This window comes from Papio anubis, chromosome 19 (assembly GCF_008728515.1).
Source record: "Papio anubis isolate 15944 chromosome 19, Panubis1.0, whole genome shotgun sequence".
Classification (NCBI taxonomy): domain Eukaryota; kingdom Metazoa; phylum Chordata; class Mammalia; order Primates; family Cercopithecidae; genus Papio; species Papio anubis.
The window spans coordinates 23,865,818-23,882,750 of record NC_044994.1 but is presented as its reverse complement, the minus strand read 5'-3'; the positions used below and the strand labels follow the sequence as shown (position 1 = coordinate 23,882,750).

The window sequence follows — 16,933 nt, the reverse complement described above, 5'->3', positions numbered from 1 at the left end:
GTAAATCTTTTCCCAGGGCCTATGAATAGAGCATATTATATCTATCCTGCAGAAAATAACTACCCTTAGGGTCTAGACTTTATTAATTTGAAATTATATGGGTTAGAATTTTGGCAGATAGGATGCTATAATGAGTCATAAGAAGTAAAACGCTTACTAAAATAAATTTTGCACGTTTAACATCCAGATAATTAGCTGAGTAGCCTCAGTAAGATTCTTTTGAGACAGAATAAATATCTGAAGTTCTTCCGAGTTGTAAAATTTTATGACTGATACGTGAAATAAAACTAGTAATTATATATCTTAATATTCTTGCTTAACATCTTTTTAATGCCTTGTGTATTAAGAAATGAGGAAACAAAAATACCATTTTCACAAAAACTACCTCTTTTTTTCCCTTTTATATTTCTCTCAGAATGTAAGTCAGCTGTCACCAGATGGTCCTTTGCCACAGCTTCCTTTACCATATATTAACAGTTCAGCAACACGGGTTTTTTTTGGCCATGACAGACGACCAGCAGATGGTTAGTGAAGTTTTATTTAGCCTAATTACCTAATGACAATTTAAAAAAAACTTTTTTTCCTTTCTCCATTTAAAAAACGATGTATAGTTGAATATTTGAAAATTAATAGCTCAGCCAGGCGCGGTTGGTTCATTCCTGTAATCCCAGCACTTTGGGAGGCTGAGGCCGGCAGATCATGAGGTCAGGAGATCGAGACCATCCTGGCTAACATGGTGAAACCCTGTCTCTACTAAAAATACAAAAAAAATAGCTGGGTGTGGTGGCACACACTTGTAGTCCCAGCTGCTCAAGAGGCTGAGGTAGGAGAATGGCATGAACCTGGGAGGCGGAGGTTGCAGTGAGCCAAGATCACAACACTGCACTCCAGCCCAGCGACAGAGTGAAACTTTGTCTCAAAAGAAAAAAAAAAAGAGAGAAAATGAATAGCTCTTTATTACTTCTTTTGTCCTGCCACCTGAAGATAACTACTATTTTGGTGTTTTTCTTCCCAGCTTTAAAAACTAAAAACAATGAAAACAAAACAGTTGTAATTACAACAGCTTTTCTCACATAAATAATGCTTTTGTTATTATATAATCTTCATAAACTTTTAATGTTAGTAAGATACTCTATTCAGTGCTTATAAAGTACTTTATTTTAACATCCACTTGATATATATAGACTGTTTCCATCTGTTGCTTATATAAAATTATATTGTGGCCAAGCGTGGTGGCTCACACCTGTAATCCCAGCACTTTGGGAGGCCAAGGTGGGCAGATCATGAGGTCAAGAGATTGAGACCATCCTGGCCAACATGGTGAAACCCTGTCTTTACTAAAAATACAAAAAACTAGCTGGGCGTGGTGGCATGCACCTGTAGTCCCAGCTACTTGGGAGACTGAATCAGGAGAAATGCTTGAACCCAGGAGGCGGAGGTTGCAGTGAGCTGAGATCGCACCACTGCACTCCAGCAAGACTCTGTCTCCAAAAAAAAAAAAAAAAGTATTGTGATGGACATCTTTGTAGATAAAATTTGTTTTTTAAATGTCTTATGAAAATTTTCAAATGTACATGGAAGCAGAGAATACCAATGTTCTGTTACCAGTGTTCTGTTCTTTTAAGACTATTTTAAAAATGCAGCATTATTTCTTTAGGATTGAGCCCTAGGATGGCAATAATGGAACAAAAGTATAAATATATTAAGCTTTTCATTATTTTGTGTTAAATAACTCAGAAACAGAAAGTCAAATACTACATGCTCTCGTTGATCAGTGGGTTTGGAGCTAAATAATGTGTACACATAGACATTGAGACTTGGGAGGGTAGGGAGTGAAGGATGAGAAATTACTTATGGGTACAATGTACACTATTTGGTTGATAGCTACACTAAAAGCCCAGACTGCCACCAGGGAAATATATCTGTATAACAAAACATCACGTGTACCCCCTAAATCTATACAAATGTATTGTATAAATACATATATTTTAAAGCTCTTGATGGCTGTTAAACTTTGTAATTTTAAATGCTGTTATATTTGAATTTAATCAGTATGTTTCTCCTTGAGATATGATTTAGTATTTTTTTTTAAAAAAATTGTCATATTCGTAGTAGCATTGTTTGTAATAGCAAAAGAGTGAAAGAACTAGAATTCCTAATAGAGAATTAATTGATATATTTTTGTATATTCACATAATGGATTTACGCTGCAGTACATGAGAATTCATGCTAATTCTACATTTCCCACAACATGATGTTGAGTGAGGAGTCAATTACAGTATAAGTTTCAAACATACAAACTAATTTTATGCATTGTTTTTGTATATACTTATGTGGTAAAATCCTGGATGAAAACGATACACTTTAACTTTGGAATACCTCTGCGAAGAAGTAATGCCAGTGGGGGCGAAGGAGAGTAATACGATTGAGGGGAGGAGTGCAGAGAGGACATTGACTCTATCTGTGATGTTTGTTTTATAAAAAATATTTGGGATCATAGGCAAAAGTTGACATTTGTTAAATTTTAGTATACAAATATTTGTTATATTAGTCTCCATGCCTTTTCTGTATATTTGAAATGTTTCATATAAAAATTGCTTGTGGACACAAGGGAAAATACATTCTTTCAGAGTCAGGAGGAAAAGAACATCAATATTATAAGCAAAATCCAGATAAGCTAGGGTTAATGAGAGTATATTTTTCACTCAGAATTAGAAATAGGCAAGAGTGAATGTGTATATATATATGTTTATTTCTGTACCTTATATTTATTTAAAGTACATTTTATTTGTGGGCAAGTCTTCATAAACGTGTTGTTACAAATTTTTTTTTAGGTGAAAAACAAGCAGCTACTCATGTAAGTCTTGATCAAGAATATGATTCTGAATCCTCTCAGCAGTGGCGAGAACTTGAGGAACAAGTTGTTTCTGTGGTTAACAAAGGAGTAATTCCATCCAATTTTCATCCCACACAATACTGTTTGAACAGTTACTCAGATAATTCAAGATTTCCACTTGCTGTTGTAGAAGGTGATATACTTGAATTTTTATTTGTTTTTTTTGTTTGTTTATTTGTTTTACTTACAGCCTGATCAAGATAATTTATTGTTTGGCAAAGATAATTGGTGCTGGGGATGCAAAAATAAATTAGGAACTCGTAATTTACTGAGCTGCATTTATAAAACCAGACAATGGGGACTCTTCTACAACAATTTGCAATGTGATGTTGGAATATAGAAGAGGGAATGGCATCCTTTAGTACAGAGAAATTGGGGAAATCTTTTCAAGGAGGTAATGTAGTATTACAACTGAATCCTTAATACGTGGACATTTATAAGGTGATAAAGGACAGTCTTGGCAGAAATGCAGAGCTATGAAAGCAAGATGCATTTAGAAAATCGAAGCTGAGCATGAGGTGTGATGTTTATTAAAGTTATTAATTGAGGCTTTTTTTTTTTTTTTTTTTTTTAAATAGAACCAATTACAGTGGAAGTGGCTTTTAGAAACCCTTTGAAAGTTCCACTTTTGTTGACTGATTTGTCATTACTTTGGAAGTTTCATCCTAAAGATTTCAGTGAAAAGGATAATGAAGAAGTTAAACAACTAGTAAGTTATTAAAAGGTATTTGTAATTATGTTTCAGTTACAGCCTAACAGATGCTGTAGTAACATTTCAATTTACTCTGTTCAGTGAGCTATACTTCTTTTTGGTTTATTTTTCCTTAGTTATAAAAATTGTGATAAGTACTTATTTTTGAAAATTGAAAATACAGAAAAACATAAGGAATAGAAGCGAAACCATCTGTCTTCATAATATTTAGAAATAACCACTTTAACATTTTGTTGTGTATCTTTCCAGTTTTTTTTTTTTGGAGACAGAGTCTTGCACTGTTGCCCAGGCTGGAGTGCAGTGGTGCGATCTCGGCTCACTGCAACCTCTGCCTCCCAGGTTCAAGCGATTCTCCTGCCACAGCCTCCTGAGTAGCTGGGATTATAGGCTTACCCACCACGCCCAGCTAATTTTTGTATTTTTAGTAGAGATGAGGTTTCACCATGTTGTCCACACTGGTCTCCAATTCCAGACGTCATGATCCTCCCGCCTCAGCCTCCCAAAGTGCTGGGATTACAGGCATGAGCCACCGCGCCAGGCTTCCAGTTATTTTCATTTGTATGTTTTTCCCACATATTTGGGATTCCTTCATGCTATGTATGTTGCTTTTTACATTCTGTGTTTTATAGGCATATTCTGATATCAAAGTGACTTAATATTTTATTTTTGCATAATATTACATCATATGGGTGATTCATAAACTATTTTACTATCTTTGGTAGTTTTTTTTGGAAGGTTCCATTTGTTGACTATCATAGTAATTCTGTGGTGCACATTTTTGTGCGTGGCTTTTTACCTTTAGATTATTTCTGTGGGGAAGATACCAGGGCATGAAGTGAAGATTTTAGGGAAAAGTATTTTAGTGCCCTGCTGGTTTCACAAAAGTTCATACCAATGAGCTTCTTACTAAGCAGCATATGGGTTTGGGTGTCTCATCTTTATGACAGTAAGCAGTATTACTTAAAAACTTTATTGATTTGATATTTTAAAAATGCCATCTTAACTTTTATTTTCCATTTCATTGATTGCTGGTGAAGTTGAACTCTTGTATTTGTTTTTCCTCTTTTGTGAATTGTCTATTCAGAACTTCATTTGTATTTTTTCTTTTCATTTCCATGTCTAATAAGTCTTTTATATATTTAAGATATTTAATTTTGAAGCAGAAATGATCTGGCCAAGTAGTTTATTAATATCCAACTGACTATAAATGAAATAACTTGGACAAATATATATATATACACACACACACACACACACACACACACACACACATATATTTAACTACTAATTTATTAGTTTATTCATCAGTATCTGTTATATAACTTGCTTTTTTTTAATACTACCTTGCTAAATGCTTTAATAATGTGGCAAAAAATAAAGGGGGCGAGATTTTGGAACTGGGAAATACCCCAGCATTTTAGTGCTCAAGTGTTTTGATTTTTTAAAGATTGCCTTATTTATTTTAAGTCTTGCTTTAGCCTAGGCAACATAGTGAGACCCCCATCTCTACAAAAAATTTAAAAATTAGCCAGATGTGGTGATACACATCTATAGTCCCAGCTACCCAGGAGGCTGAGGTGGGAGGATTGCTTGAGTCTGGGAACTTGAGGCTGCAGTGAGCCGAGGTCATGCCATTGTACTCCAGCCTGGGAAACAGAGCAAGATCTTGTCTCAAAAAAAACACACAAAAAACAAATAACAAACAATAAAATTAAATAAATAAATAAATAAGTCTTGCTGGTTAAATTTGTTGAAGATATTTTGTATTATTTATATTCATTGTTAATAATTTGAATGACTGAGATTTCCCAGACTGTATTCTGACTTGAATTTTAGCAACTTCTGCAATTTTCTAATGTTTTGGATGCCTGGAATACTCATTAGAAGAGTATGAACAATTACACTTGGAAACGTTTTTAAAAAGATTTGTTAGCTTTTTAAGTATATTAGTTTATTCAATATGGGAGATTTGAAAGGAGGTTTAAAGTTAAGTGAATATTTTCATTTTGTATAATGAAGTATTTCTTAAAATAATATTTTTCTATAAATTTCAAACTCTTTGGATTTTTTCGTGACTAAGAAATGAAGAAATTGACTAAGATGGTGATGGACTAAGATGCCGAACTGGAATGTAGGGAGTTTTTTGTTTCTTGTGCTAAATGATGTCATAGTAAAAGTATAATAGTGTTTATGAGGATCAGGTTTATCGCCAGTATGAGGCAGTTAGCTCTGCTTTGCTACATGACCAGAGAAATGTCATTGCTTTAGGGGAAACAGGCCTTTTTCGCCTCTCTTCCACTGCTCTTTTTGTCCACCTGTCTGCCTTTATCGTGCTTAGCCCACCATTACCTTTTCTATGTAATTGACCAATTTTGAAAAAGAGGCTGGTCAGAGCAAAAGAAGAAATTTGCTATTATTGTAAGATTAAATTAAATGACCATTTTGGCCATTGTTGACTATGAGCAACTAGGTATTTTCTCTCAGGATTTTATTATCTTGGTGGCGGCATCTTTGATATGCTCCCCTGTTTTGAAACAGAGTCTTGCTGTGTCGCCCAGGCTGGAGTGCAGTGGCACCGTCTTGGCTCACTGCAACCTCCACCTCCCAGGTTCAAGTGATTCTCCTGCCTCAGCCTCCTGAGTAGGTTAGATTACAGGTCTGTGGATAGTGGCATCTTTGAATCGATTGCTTATCCTTCTCAGTTGAGTTGGACTGAACAAAATGAAAAAAATATATATTGAGTGCCTACTATAGCCTGGGTCTACTCCAGGGGTGGAAATAAAAACATTTTGTGTAGAGCTCAGCATGTGGTAAAAAACCTAGTAAATGCAGACTTCAATTAGTGTTATTGTTTCAAAGTATTGATATATAGGAGTGTTAATCTGATATTTTGCTCATTAGAATGTATAATTTATGAAATTTATTTTTTAGGTTACAAGTGAACCTGAAATGATTGGAACTGAAGTTATTTCAGAGTTCTTAATTAATGGCGAAGAATCAAAAGTGGTAATTATTTTATTTCTCTGCTTTATGCATTTCTGAAAGTAAGATGAAAACAAATTTTAAAATCTTTATTCAGTTTATTTTATATTCTAGTTTTCTTAAGAACTAAAATTTGGAAGATTAGGAAATAGGAATTGCTCAGGAGGAAATTGGTGATTTGCAGTGGTCTTCGATTTGTTAGTTTCCTGAGAAGCCTGTTGCTTTCTCCTTGATGTCCTTTTTATGAAAAGTTATTATTGAGGGTTTAGGCCTATAATTGTTAAATTTAGAGATTTTCTTTTGAAGAGGATGCTTTTCATAAATTAATTGGCATTTTAAAACTTTAGGTCATGAGTTTATGTTTTTGCAACATTATAGAATTAGGTATTGTGCTATTTAAGATATTATGAAAGCATAATAAGAGTGACTTAAATATCTCCACAGGCAAGACTAAAGCTCTTTCCCCATCACATAGGGGAGCTGCATATTCTGGGAGTTGTTTATAATCTTGGCACTATTCAGGGCTCTATGACAGTAGATGGCATTGGTGCTCTTCCCGGATGTCACACAGGTAAAGGCTATAGCATTGGTAAACAATTAGAAAACTTTCTTAAATCATTCTATAGAATAAAATGAACAAAAACCTGGTATTTTCTAAATAGGTTTAATGTATCGTTAAATAAAGGCATTTAGCCAGATCTAAGAATGACAAATTTAGATTATTTTAACTTCTGACATCATCTCTAGTGTCAAAAATTAACAACTTGATTCCCTTCTGATATGTTTTCTTTTGTTAATTTTTAGACTGTATGCATTTTTTTCTGTTATTGATCCAAATTTAGTAAATTCTAACCAAATAAATTCTAACCATTGATCGTCTGCTGCAAATATAAAACCCATCTTAATATGTTCTATTTTTTGAATATTTCCTTTTTATAAAACATGGAACAAATTAAAGACCTATATTTCCACATTGTTGGATATTAAATACCTTAAGTTATATCTTCTGTCTTGAAAAAAGAGTAGGGCTTTAGTGTTAATCTGATATTCTTTGTGCACTATGCAGTATGTTCTACACATTTTTGAAGGGTAAAACTACACAGTATGTGCATTTAACATAGTTTTCTTTGTTTTTTAAACTCAGGGGACCCTTCGCGATTTAACATTACCATGTAATTACTGTATGTAGTTAAATTTGAGTTTAAGTTGGAAAAGTGCTAGGAGACGGAGTTTACCATGAAACTTCCTACTTCTGGCTCTTCATTTTAATAGATATGTCTTATTTTATAACAAATAGTCCTTGACAAACATGAATTTAGCATTTACAAAAGCTGATTATTAACATTGAGAAAGTGGGAACACGGAAAATTCGTTGGTTCTTTAGACTTTCATTTAAATATACTTGCCTGGATATCTAGGATAATTCAGTACATCATTTAAGAAAAATAAGTGAAATGAATCCATAGAAACTAAAACATTTTACTAAAGAAAAAAATTTGCACTAAAATTGAGTAAGGTAGTCTGCATTTTAGTACTGTATTTGTATTTTTTGGTTGACAAGTACCAGACAAGGTTTATTTGTAATTTATATAATTTATAATTTAAATTATTTATAATTTAAAAATGCTAATTTATTGCATTTTTAAAGCAAGATAACTGGATATTAAGAGCTTTTTGACTCTCCTTTCTTTTCACACTTGTACATAACTAGGATCTTAATCTAGTACACAAATTTATGGTTGTCAGTAAAATGGTAGTTTTATTTAAGGCACCAAATATATGCATTAAAATACTTTATATGTTAATGTATAATATTAATGGGAAGAGACTCTGAATTAACCGTTAAAATCCTATCTTCTAAGCAGAGTTTTCATGATTTAGTGTAGCTCATTATTATGTAAAATGCTAATAAGGATTTCGGTCACATGAAGTGTGGGAATCAATATATTTTATATCTGATTTGAGATTATTACAGTGACTTTCAGCACATTAAAGGCTTTAAGTAGTCCTGCAAGAAAGATAGTTATTATACTCTAAGTTTTTTCACACATATATGCACTACATGGAAGCTTTTGGGAAAAATTTCACATGAATATTAAATAAGTTTAATTTTGAGAAAACTATGCTATATTTAATTTTCTTTGTGCAGTCTCTTGAGAAGATTCAGTTATTTATATTCCAGAAATAATTCAAATTAGTGTATATATTTGAATATGAGTGAAAGTAAAAAGTTGACCTTTTCATTGCTTTCCACTTCTTTTCTTTGTGAATAGATATCCATTCTCATGGCCTAAATTAAATTATTGGGCCTAAGATAGTTATTCTCTCAGGTTTTGTTAGTTAATAGGCACATGGTTAAATACAGATTTCAGAGGACTTCCTGTTGAGTAATGTGTAGTCTTTTTTGCAAAGTAAATCTAAAACCAAGTGAGAAATTAAGTAGCATACCTTAGTTGGTGTTAAACATGAGATGAAAATCTATTAAATTCCTTGATTAATCATGTTAATCAAAATTGTCTAGAATTTTTCTAGAAATAATCTGAAACTTACAGTATTCACATATTCAAGTTAAATTGATGTCAGTTAACATACCAAATTATTTTAGGGCATTGATTTTTTTTTTATTTCAGGAAAATATTCCTTGAGTATGTCAGTCCGAGGGAAGCAGGATTTAGAAATTCAAGGTCCTCGACTTAACAACACAAAAGAAGAGAAAACATCTGTTAAATATGGCCCTGATCGACGTTTAGATCCCATAATCACAGAAGAAATGCCACTGTTAGAGGTATTTCACTTTTTAAAAATTTTGCGGACTTAATGTATCTATATGAGCAAATATTCTGAGTAAATTAATTTTAGGCTCTGAGGTTTTTGATACTACATTGAACTATACTTTTAAATTATCATTAAACTAGTGTTAAATATATTTAATTCACAATGTAAGACAATCATGCAAATTGCCATTAAGTCATAGCCGGGCTATAAGATATAATCCTCAAAATATTAATGGAAATTGGGAAAAATACTTCTAAAAAAAAAACTCTGGCTATTTTAAAAATCAGTGACTCTTTTTCATAAGTTATGAAAAATAATTTGTGAATGAATGCTTATAAAAAAACTTAAGCAACATAGAAGTGTCTGAATAAAAAGCAGTGTTTCTTCACCTTCTTCTTATCTTCACCTTCTTATCCCATCCTGTGCTACTTTTATACCATACAAATTAAAAGTTGCAAAAGATAGAAACTATTGCTAGGTAGTATAGCCAGAGAAAGAGAAATGTATTATTTAGTTGAAGGACCTTGTTCTATAATACTAAAGTATTACCATATTTTATATTTTATAGAACATATATATTATATAATATAAAATATATATTTTTATGTTTTATAGAACATATACTTTATTATTATAATTTTATTATATTAAAGTATTATAATATGTTCTGTAATACTTTCGTATTATAATACTAAACAAGAAGTGGCAGAAGCTCCAGGGAATTTAAGAGCAAATGTTTTTAAGCCTCCAGAAAGCATTGCTTTTGATATAACCCTAGTCCAGCAACTTTCAATCTTTGTGTCACTTCAAATTTCAAGTTTCTAGAGGAAAGATGTGGTCCACTTTGGATCAGGCTTATACCTGAGGAGCAGGGCAAAGGTGGTAGGGTCATGTAATGTAAGGGTGGACACTAAAAAGAGGCACTTCCTCTCACATCCTAAAGAGTTATTCTATCTAGTAGGGAATTTACAAGGATAGCAACCTACCTCCAAAAGTGCCAGTGATACTAAATTGCTGTTTATCTTTTCAGACCTTGCATTGTCCACTTATATATAGTTGTAATAATTATAAGTGGAATCATACTATACATGTTTATCCTGTACTTGCTTTTTGTCTTTAACAGCATAACTCAGTCTTCTTTTTAACCATTAAATGTGGTATTCTTTTATTTGGATATACTGTAATATATTTTCATGCTCTTAATGGGTTTACTTCTAGTTTTTCATCAGTACAGACAATTTTGCAGTAAATATCATTATGTATATATTTTGTCCATGTTCTAGATTTGACTAGACTTTAAAAATGGAATTACTGGGTGGAGAGATATATACATTTTAAATTTTGCAATATATACTACAAAATAACCTTCAGCAAAGCTATAGTAAATTGCACTTTTCTTCAGAGTGAGAGTGCTTGTTGCCTCACATCTGTGCCATTCTGGATAATACCAGTTTTTGTTTTTTAATGTTTGCAAATCAGATTGAAAAATGACGGTTTTATTTACATTTCTCTGATAACTGATAGGGTTGATCAGTGTTTTTTGTCTGTGTGACTTTTTTCCCCTCCATGTGTTCATATGATTGCCTGCTTATACTCTTTTTTTTTTTTTTTTTTTTTTGGAGACCGAGTCTGGCTCTGTCACCCAGGCTGGAGTGCAGTGGCAGGATCTCGACACACTGAAATCTCTTATCTCCCAGGTTCAAGCAATTCTCCTGCCTCAGCCTCCTGAGTAGCTGGGACTAAAGGTGCCAGCATGCACCGGCTAATTTTTTGTATTTTTGGTAGAGACGGGGTTTCACCGTGTTAGCCAGGGTGGTCTTGATCTCCTGACCTCGTGATCCACCCACCTCGGCCTCCCAAAGTGCTGGGAACTCTTTTAATTGGATGTTATTTCTTCTTAGTGGATGATTTTTATGATAGTAATCCTATATATGTAGTGGTGATATAGGTAACATACTCAAGAAAATGGTGATGGGTGGTGTGTGCTGAGAGGTGAGTATTGCTGAACTACCTGTATTCTGTCCACATTTAACCCTTGCTTAATTATGATGCATGTAAAGAATTTTGTAGGGCAATAAAAAAAAAACTTATAGACTGACCCAAGTGCCAGTTTCTGGTTGTCAAGAGATAAGGCTCGAACTTTGTTTTTTAGTTCCAGTACCATTAATAGAATGTGGACAACTCATTGTGCCATCTTTCTATTATATTCTGAAAGTATCCATACCAGGTTCTCTTTTGGATGCAGTCTACTCTGTTTGATAATATTTCCTTATTTCTTTCTGTGTCAGTACTATACTGTTGTTTTATCATTTTTTTTAAATCTGGCAAGCCAAGTCCCTTTTATAATCTTTAATTTTTTTTCATTTTTCTTATACTTGTGCCATTTTTGTCCAAGCTTTTCAAGTTTCCACAATAATTTTGATTAGAATTGCATTGGTAAAGCCTAGGAGTTAAAAAACTGATGATGAATTGAAATGAGTTAAGATCCAAATGTTATTTTAGGGCTATTCACCATTATTGTTTAAAAATCATGAACCAGGCCGGGCGTGGTGGCCCATGCCTGTAATCTGAGCACTTTGGGAGGCTGAGGTGGGTGGATCACGAGGTCGGGAGATCAAGACCATCCTGGCTAACACGGTGAAACTCCGTCTCTACTAAAAATACAAAAAAAAAATTAGCTGGGCGTGGTGGCGGGAGCCTGTAGTCCCAGCTACTCAGGAGGCCGAGGCAGGAGAATGGCGTGAACCCAGGAGGCAGAACTTGCAGTGAACTGAGATCCTGCCACTGCACTCCAGCCTGGGCAACAGAGCAAGACTCTGTCTCAAAAAAAAAAAAAAAAGTCATTAAGTAATGAACGTTTTGTTTGGAATTATATATGTAAAAATTTGTTAGAGCTTACTTTCAGATAGGAAGATTCTGATCTGTGTAGTCAAAATAAATCAGTGTAAGACACCAAAATATACTGTTTTTAATGATTCTGCTAGTTGCTAGCTTATGATTTTTTTCTCCCCCCCCCCCCCCCCCCCCCCCCCCCCTTTTTTGGAAACAGAATTGCTCTGTCAACCAGGCTGAAGTGCAGTGGCATGATCTCTGATCACTGCAGCCTTGGCTTGCTGGGCTCAAGTGATCTTTCTGAATAGCTGGGACTACAGGTGGATGCCACCACACCTGGCTAATTTTTTTGTGTTTTTTGTAGGGACGGGTTTCACTATGTTGCTCAGGCTGGTCTCAAACTCCTAAGCTCAAGCGATCCACCCACCTCTGCTTCCCAAAGTGCTGCAGTTATAGGCATGAGCAACCATGCCCAGCACCTACGATTTTCAATAAGCCATATCATTTAAGTATCCTTCAGTTATTAAGATTGTTAAATGTACAGATGGTTTTTAATTGCAGTGCTTCTCAAATAACATATTCCTCCTGTGAATAGAGGTTTACTTTTACATTGTTTAAGCCTCATCCCTAATTATCTGGCCTTCATTTTCTAAATGAAAGTTTTTTCAGTTAGAAAGGAAGGAAACTTAAACCAGATGATATCTTGGATTTTTAACTCTGTTAAACTTAACAGTCTTTATATTTACATTCATCTGGTTTTTGATATTGCTAGGTCTGTATTTAACTTTGCTTCTCGCATATCACAATTTTAGAAAAATTTTGTTATAGAGGCAGTTCTTGAAGAGGGTATTTTAGAGCAGAGGGCCTCTTATTCTACATAATAACAAAAATGGTGTTTGGTTGATGAAACGAAGCTTGTAAAGTGAAGAACAAAAAAATTGGTAGATCCATACCCTAAACATTTTACCTTAATTTAAAACATACTGTTGTACATTTATTCACCATTTCTGGGGGGATGGATTTAGAGCAGAGACCTTTTCTATGAGTGTTGGTATGGGTTTCCTGATAGGAGTTTCATCTTGTTTCATGCATTAAACTACATCCATAAGTTGCACCTTAAGTTTCCAGTTTTGGTTTCTTCAGAGTCAGAATCTGGACAATTTGCCAAATAATCTAAATACTGTGTATGTCTAGATTTTTATCTACAGATAAAAGCTATACTTTCAGCTACAGATGAAAGCAGTTTACACAATACTTAATTTATGTAAACAAGTTTGGGAATAGATAGTGACTCTTGAAAGGAGAATATGATGGGCACTATAGAAAGCCTAAAGCCACTGATGTTCAGTTCCATAAACATCACTCAGTATTTTCTAGTAAGAGAATAGAGAATTTGGTTAATTCAACAAGGTAGTATGATTATGATGGAAGTCAGCTAATAGGCCATTTATTGTATTTGGACAATGGAAGACATCAAAACTGGTGAAAAAATTTGTAGAATATTCCTGTGCCTAATATGTCAGAAATATTTTATGGAATTTGAGATGTTTGTGAATAGTAGAAGTAGTTACCCATCTATACTGTCTGATGAAATAATCTGTTAACAATATATATTTATCAAACGGGTGAGAATGAAAGTTACTGTAGCTCATTGAGAGAAGATAAGAATAAGAGTCATTTGCATACTACTATGTGTATAGCATACTGAACTCAAACAATGAGCTATGTGGATTAGAAATCTTTCCCCCTAAATCTTTTTTTTTTTTTTTTTAAATACAGTTGTTTCTGTTAGGAATAATTTTAACATGTAGAGAAGCAAAGCGCAAACTCCTTTAATTTCTCACTGCATAAGTACTGTTTTATATATATATGTATCATTCAGCTAGACCATTTGATTTATATCTAGTCATTTTCTGTTACAGATAAAGCCACAATGAACAATCCTAAGCATGTCATTTTGTACTCACACACATATATCTTTAGGATAAATTAGAAGTGAGATAGTGAGTTCTTGGTCTTGTTTTCCATTTATATTTGAAGCTATCACAAATATCAACTATTTAAAAGGATTTTCAGCAACTGAGCATTTGAAGTAAAGGCTAAATGTTCTTGTTCTTTTTTTTTTTTTTGAGACGGAGTCTTGCTCTGTCACCCAGGCTGGAGTGCAGTGGCACAATCTTGGCTCACTGCAACCTCTGCCTCCCAGGTTCAAGCGATTCTCTTGCCTCAGCCTCCTGAGTAGCTGGAATTATAGGCGCGCACCACCATGCCCGGCTAATTTTTGTATTTTTAGTAGAGATGGGGCTTCACCATGTTGGTCAGGCTGGTCTCAAACTCCTGACCTTGTGATCTGCCCACCTCCCAAAGTGCTGGGATTACAGGTGTGAGCCCCTGCGCCTGGCCTTGTTCTTCTTAAAGAGTCAAAATAGTATATTTAGTAAACCTGTGTTCTGAAGGAACATGTGATCCTATACATAGTTGGTACCACTGGTCTTTTATGTGTTCTGTCACTATTACCATTTTACCAATGCTGTAACCTTCTTGATGGTATCTAGGTGTCTGTATGTATTTTAGTGTGTTTTTACACACTAAATACTCTATTTCACTTTTTATTAATGCAGCTGCGTTGGATGTAATAACTCAAAAGTAATAATTCCTCCGTAAGTTTTAGCTTGACTATAAGCTTATTTGACACTGACTAATCAGTACAGAGAATCAGTGTCTTCAGTATAATGCTATGTCTAGCTTATTTTCTTATCCTATTAAATCTGTATGTGAAATTTCTACATTAATCCCTTGTTTTCTCATTTATTTTTAAAGCTTCTGATGTCCCCAAATTTCATCTGATTTTTTTTTTCTTTTTAAGAATATGGCCATAATGAAGTCCCACTCACATTTAGATTCAAAACATATTTTCACTGGAATTTCATGAAGTGACTGCCAGCCATAACTATTAGAATGTTTCACTCATGTTGTTACCTTTATCTTCCTGCTTCCTGTTAGTATAGTTGTGACATTTAAAGTTTTTTTTTTTTTTTTTTTTTTTTTTTTGAGATGGGGTCTCACTCTGTCACCCAGGCTGGAGGGCAGTGGCACGATCTTGGCTCACTGCAACTTCCACTTCCTGGGCTCAAGCAGTCCTCCCACCACAGCATCTCCAGTAGCTGGAACCACAGGCGTGCGGATCATTTTTTGTAGTTTTGGTAGAAACAGGGTTTCACTATGTTGCCCAGACTGATTTTGAACTCCTGAGCTCAAGGGTTCCACCGACTCTGGCCTCCCAAAGTGTTGGGGTTACAGGCATGAGCCATGGTGCCCAGCCAGTATACTTAAAAGATCTTTTAAATACAGATAACTTACTGTATGATTTCATTAGCCCAAATTTTCGTCTCTTTAAGCACAAGTCCACAATCCCTCATCTGAAATCTTGAGGCCACATGTGTGTTGGAAATCAATTAAAAAATGTTTTTTTAGATGTATGTGTGTGAAGTTATGTAAACCCCATTGCTTTGTGGCAGCACCTAGTAATCAAACACAGTAATATTTCTTGAATGAACTATATTAATATCACACTAAATGGGAAAGACTATAAAAAGCCTCTATTAGGTCAGGTTTTGCCCCTACATGAGTTACTAAAAGCCTGAGGTTGGAGTTTTTTGGATTTTAAAATTATGGATATGGAATCATAGATCTGCCCATTCTTTCACTTTAAAACCCATGGTAAATCTGGCATATCTTTTCATCTTAATGATATAGACATAAGTAGTTGAGCTGCTTCTTTAGTTGACAGTTACAAGGGTTATAAAACTGATATTTACTTCATAAAGCCGTGTTAAATTACTTTCAACTTTTCTGGTCCATAATCTACCAAGTTGTGAAAGTTTTCACATGTTAGCCCTCTTGTGTACTGATAATATACCTTTAATTCCTAAGTCTAGAATCACTACTGAGTGGCAGAGTAACATTCTTCTGTCTCATCATATTTTCTAAAATGGAGTCATTAACTGCCACATATTCAGGGAGATACCAAAGAATTAATGAAATAACTTGTAAACCTTTAGTTTAAAAAAAAAAAAAAGCATCATTAGAGGTTCAAAATTTTTAACAGACAAATAATAATATTTTTTCCCTCCAATGCAGGTGTTCTTTATACATTTTCCTACAGGGCTCCTCTGTGGAGAAATCCGAAAAGCATATGTAGAATTTGTCAATGTCAGCAAATGTCCACTTACTGGATTGAAGGTTGTTTCTAAACGTCCAGAGTTCTTTACTTTCGGTGGTAATACTGCTGTTCTAACACCACTGAGTCCCTCAGCTTCTGAGAATTGTAGTGCTTACAAGACTGTTGTGACAGATGCTACCTCTGTGTGTACAGCACTCATATCATCAGCTTCTTCTGTAGACTTTGGCATTGGCACAGGAAGTCAACCAGAGGTGATTCCTGTTCCCCTTCCTGACACTGTTCTTCTACCTGGAGCCTCAGTGCAGCTGCCGATGTGGTTACGTGGGCCTGATGAAGAAGGTGTCCATGAAATTAACTTTTTGTTTTACTATGAAAGTGTCAAAAGGCAGCCAAAAATACGGTTAGTATTATAAAACTTGTAAAATTTAACATCTTTGTTTAATGTATATGTGCATATTCAGATAAACATTTTGATATTTACTAACATAAAGAAATTACTCCCTTCCAGATTATGCAAGATATTTATATATGAAATTGTCTCAAATAGAACTAT

At 34.2% G+C, this 16,933-nt stretch overlaps 1 protein-coding gene across 8 annotated transcripts in view; it reads left to right on the top strand.

Annotated features, from left to right (window-relative positions):
• The window catches only part of TRAPPC8 (trafficking protein particle complex 8), a 112,220-nt gene that overhangs the window by 67,870 nt on the left and 27,417 nt on the right, over positions 1 to 16,933 (top strand). For all 8 annotated transcript variants that reach the window (XM_021930013.2, XM_009192570.4, XM_003914279.5 and 5 more), the window contains 7 exons: positions 416 to 524; positions 2,835 to 3,029; positions 3,475 to 3,605; positions 6,540 to 6,614; positions 7,035 to 7,161; positions 9,221 to 9,375; positions 16,338 to 16,780. In XM_021930013.2, the coding sequence (XP_021785705.2) occupies positions 416 to 524; positions 2,835 to 3,029; positions 3,475 to 3,605; positions 6,540 to 6,614; positions 7,035 to 7,161; positions 9,221 to 9,375; positions 16,338 to 16,780 (1,235 nt within the window). The remainder of the gene's footprint in view (positions 1 to 415; positions 525 to 2,834; positions 3,030 to 3,474; positions 3,606 to 6,539; positions 6,615 to 7,034; positions 7,162 to 9,220; positions 9,376 to 16,337; positions 16,781 to 16,933) is intronic.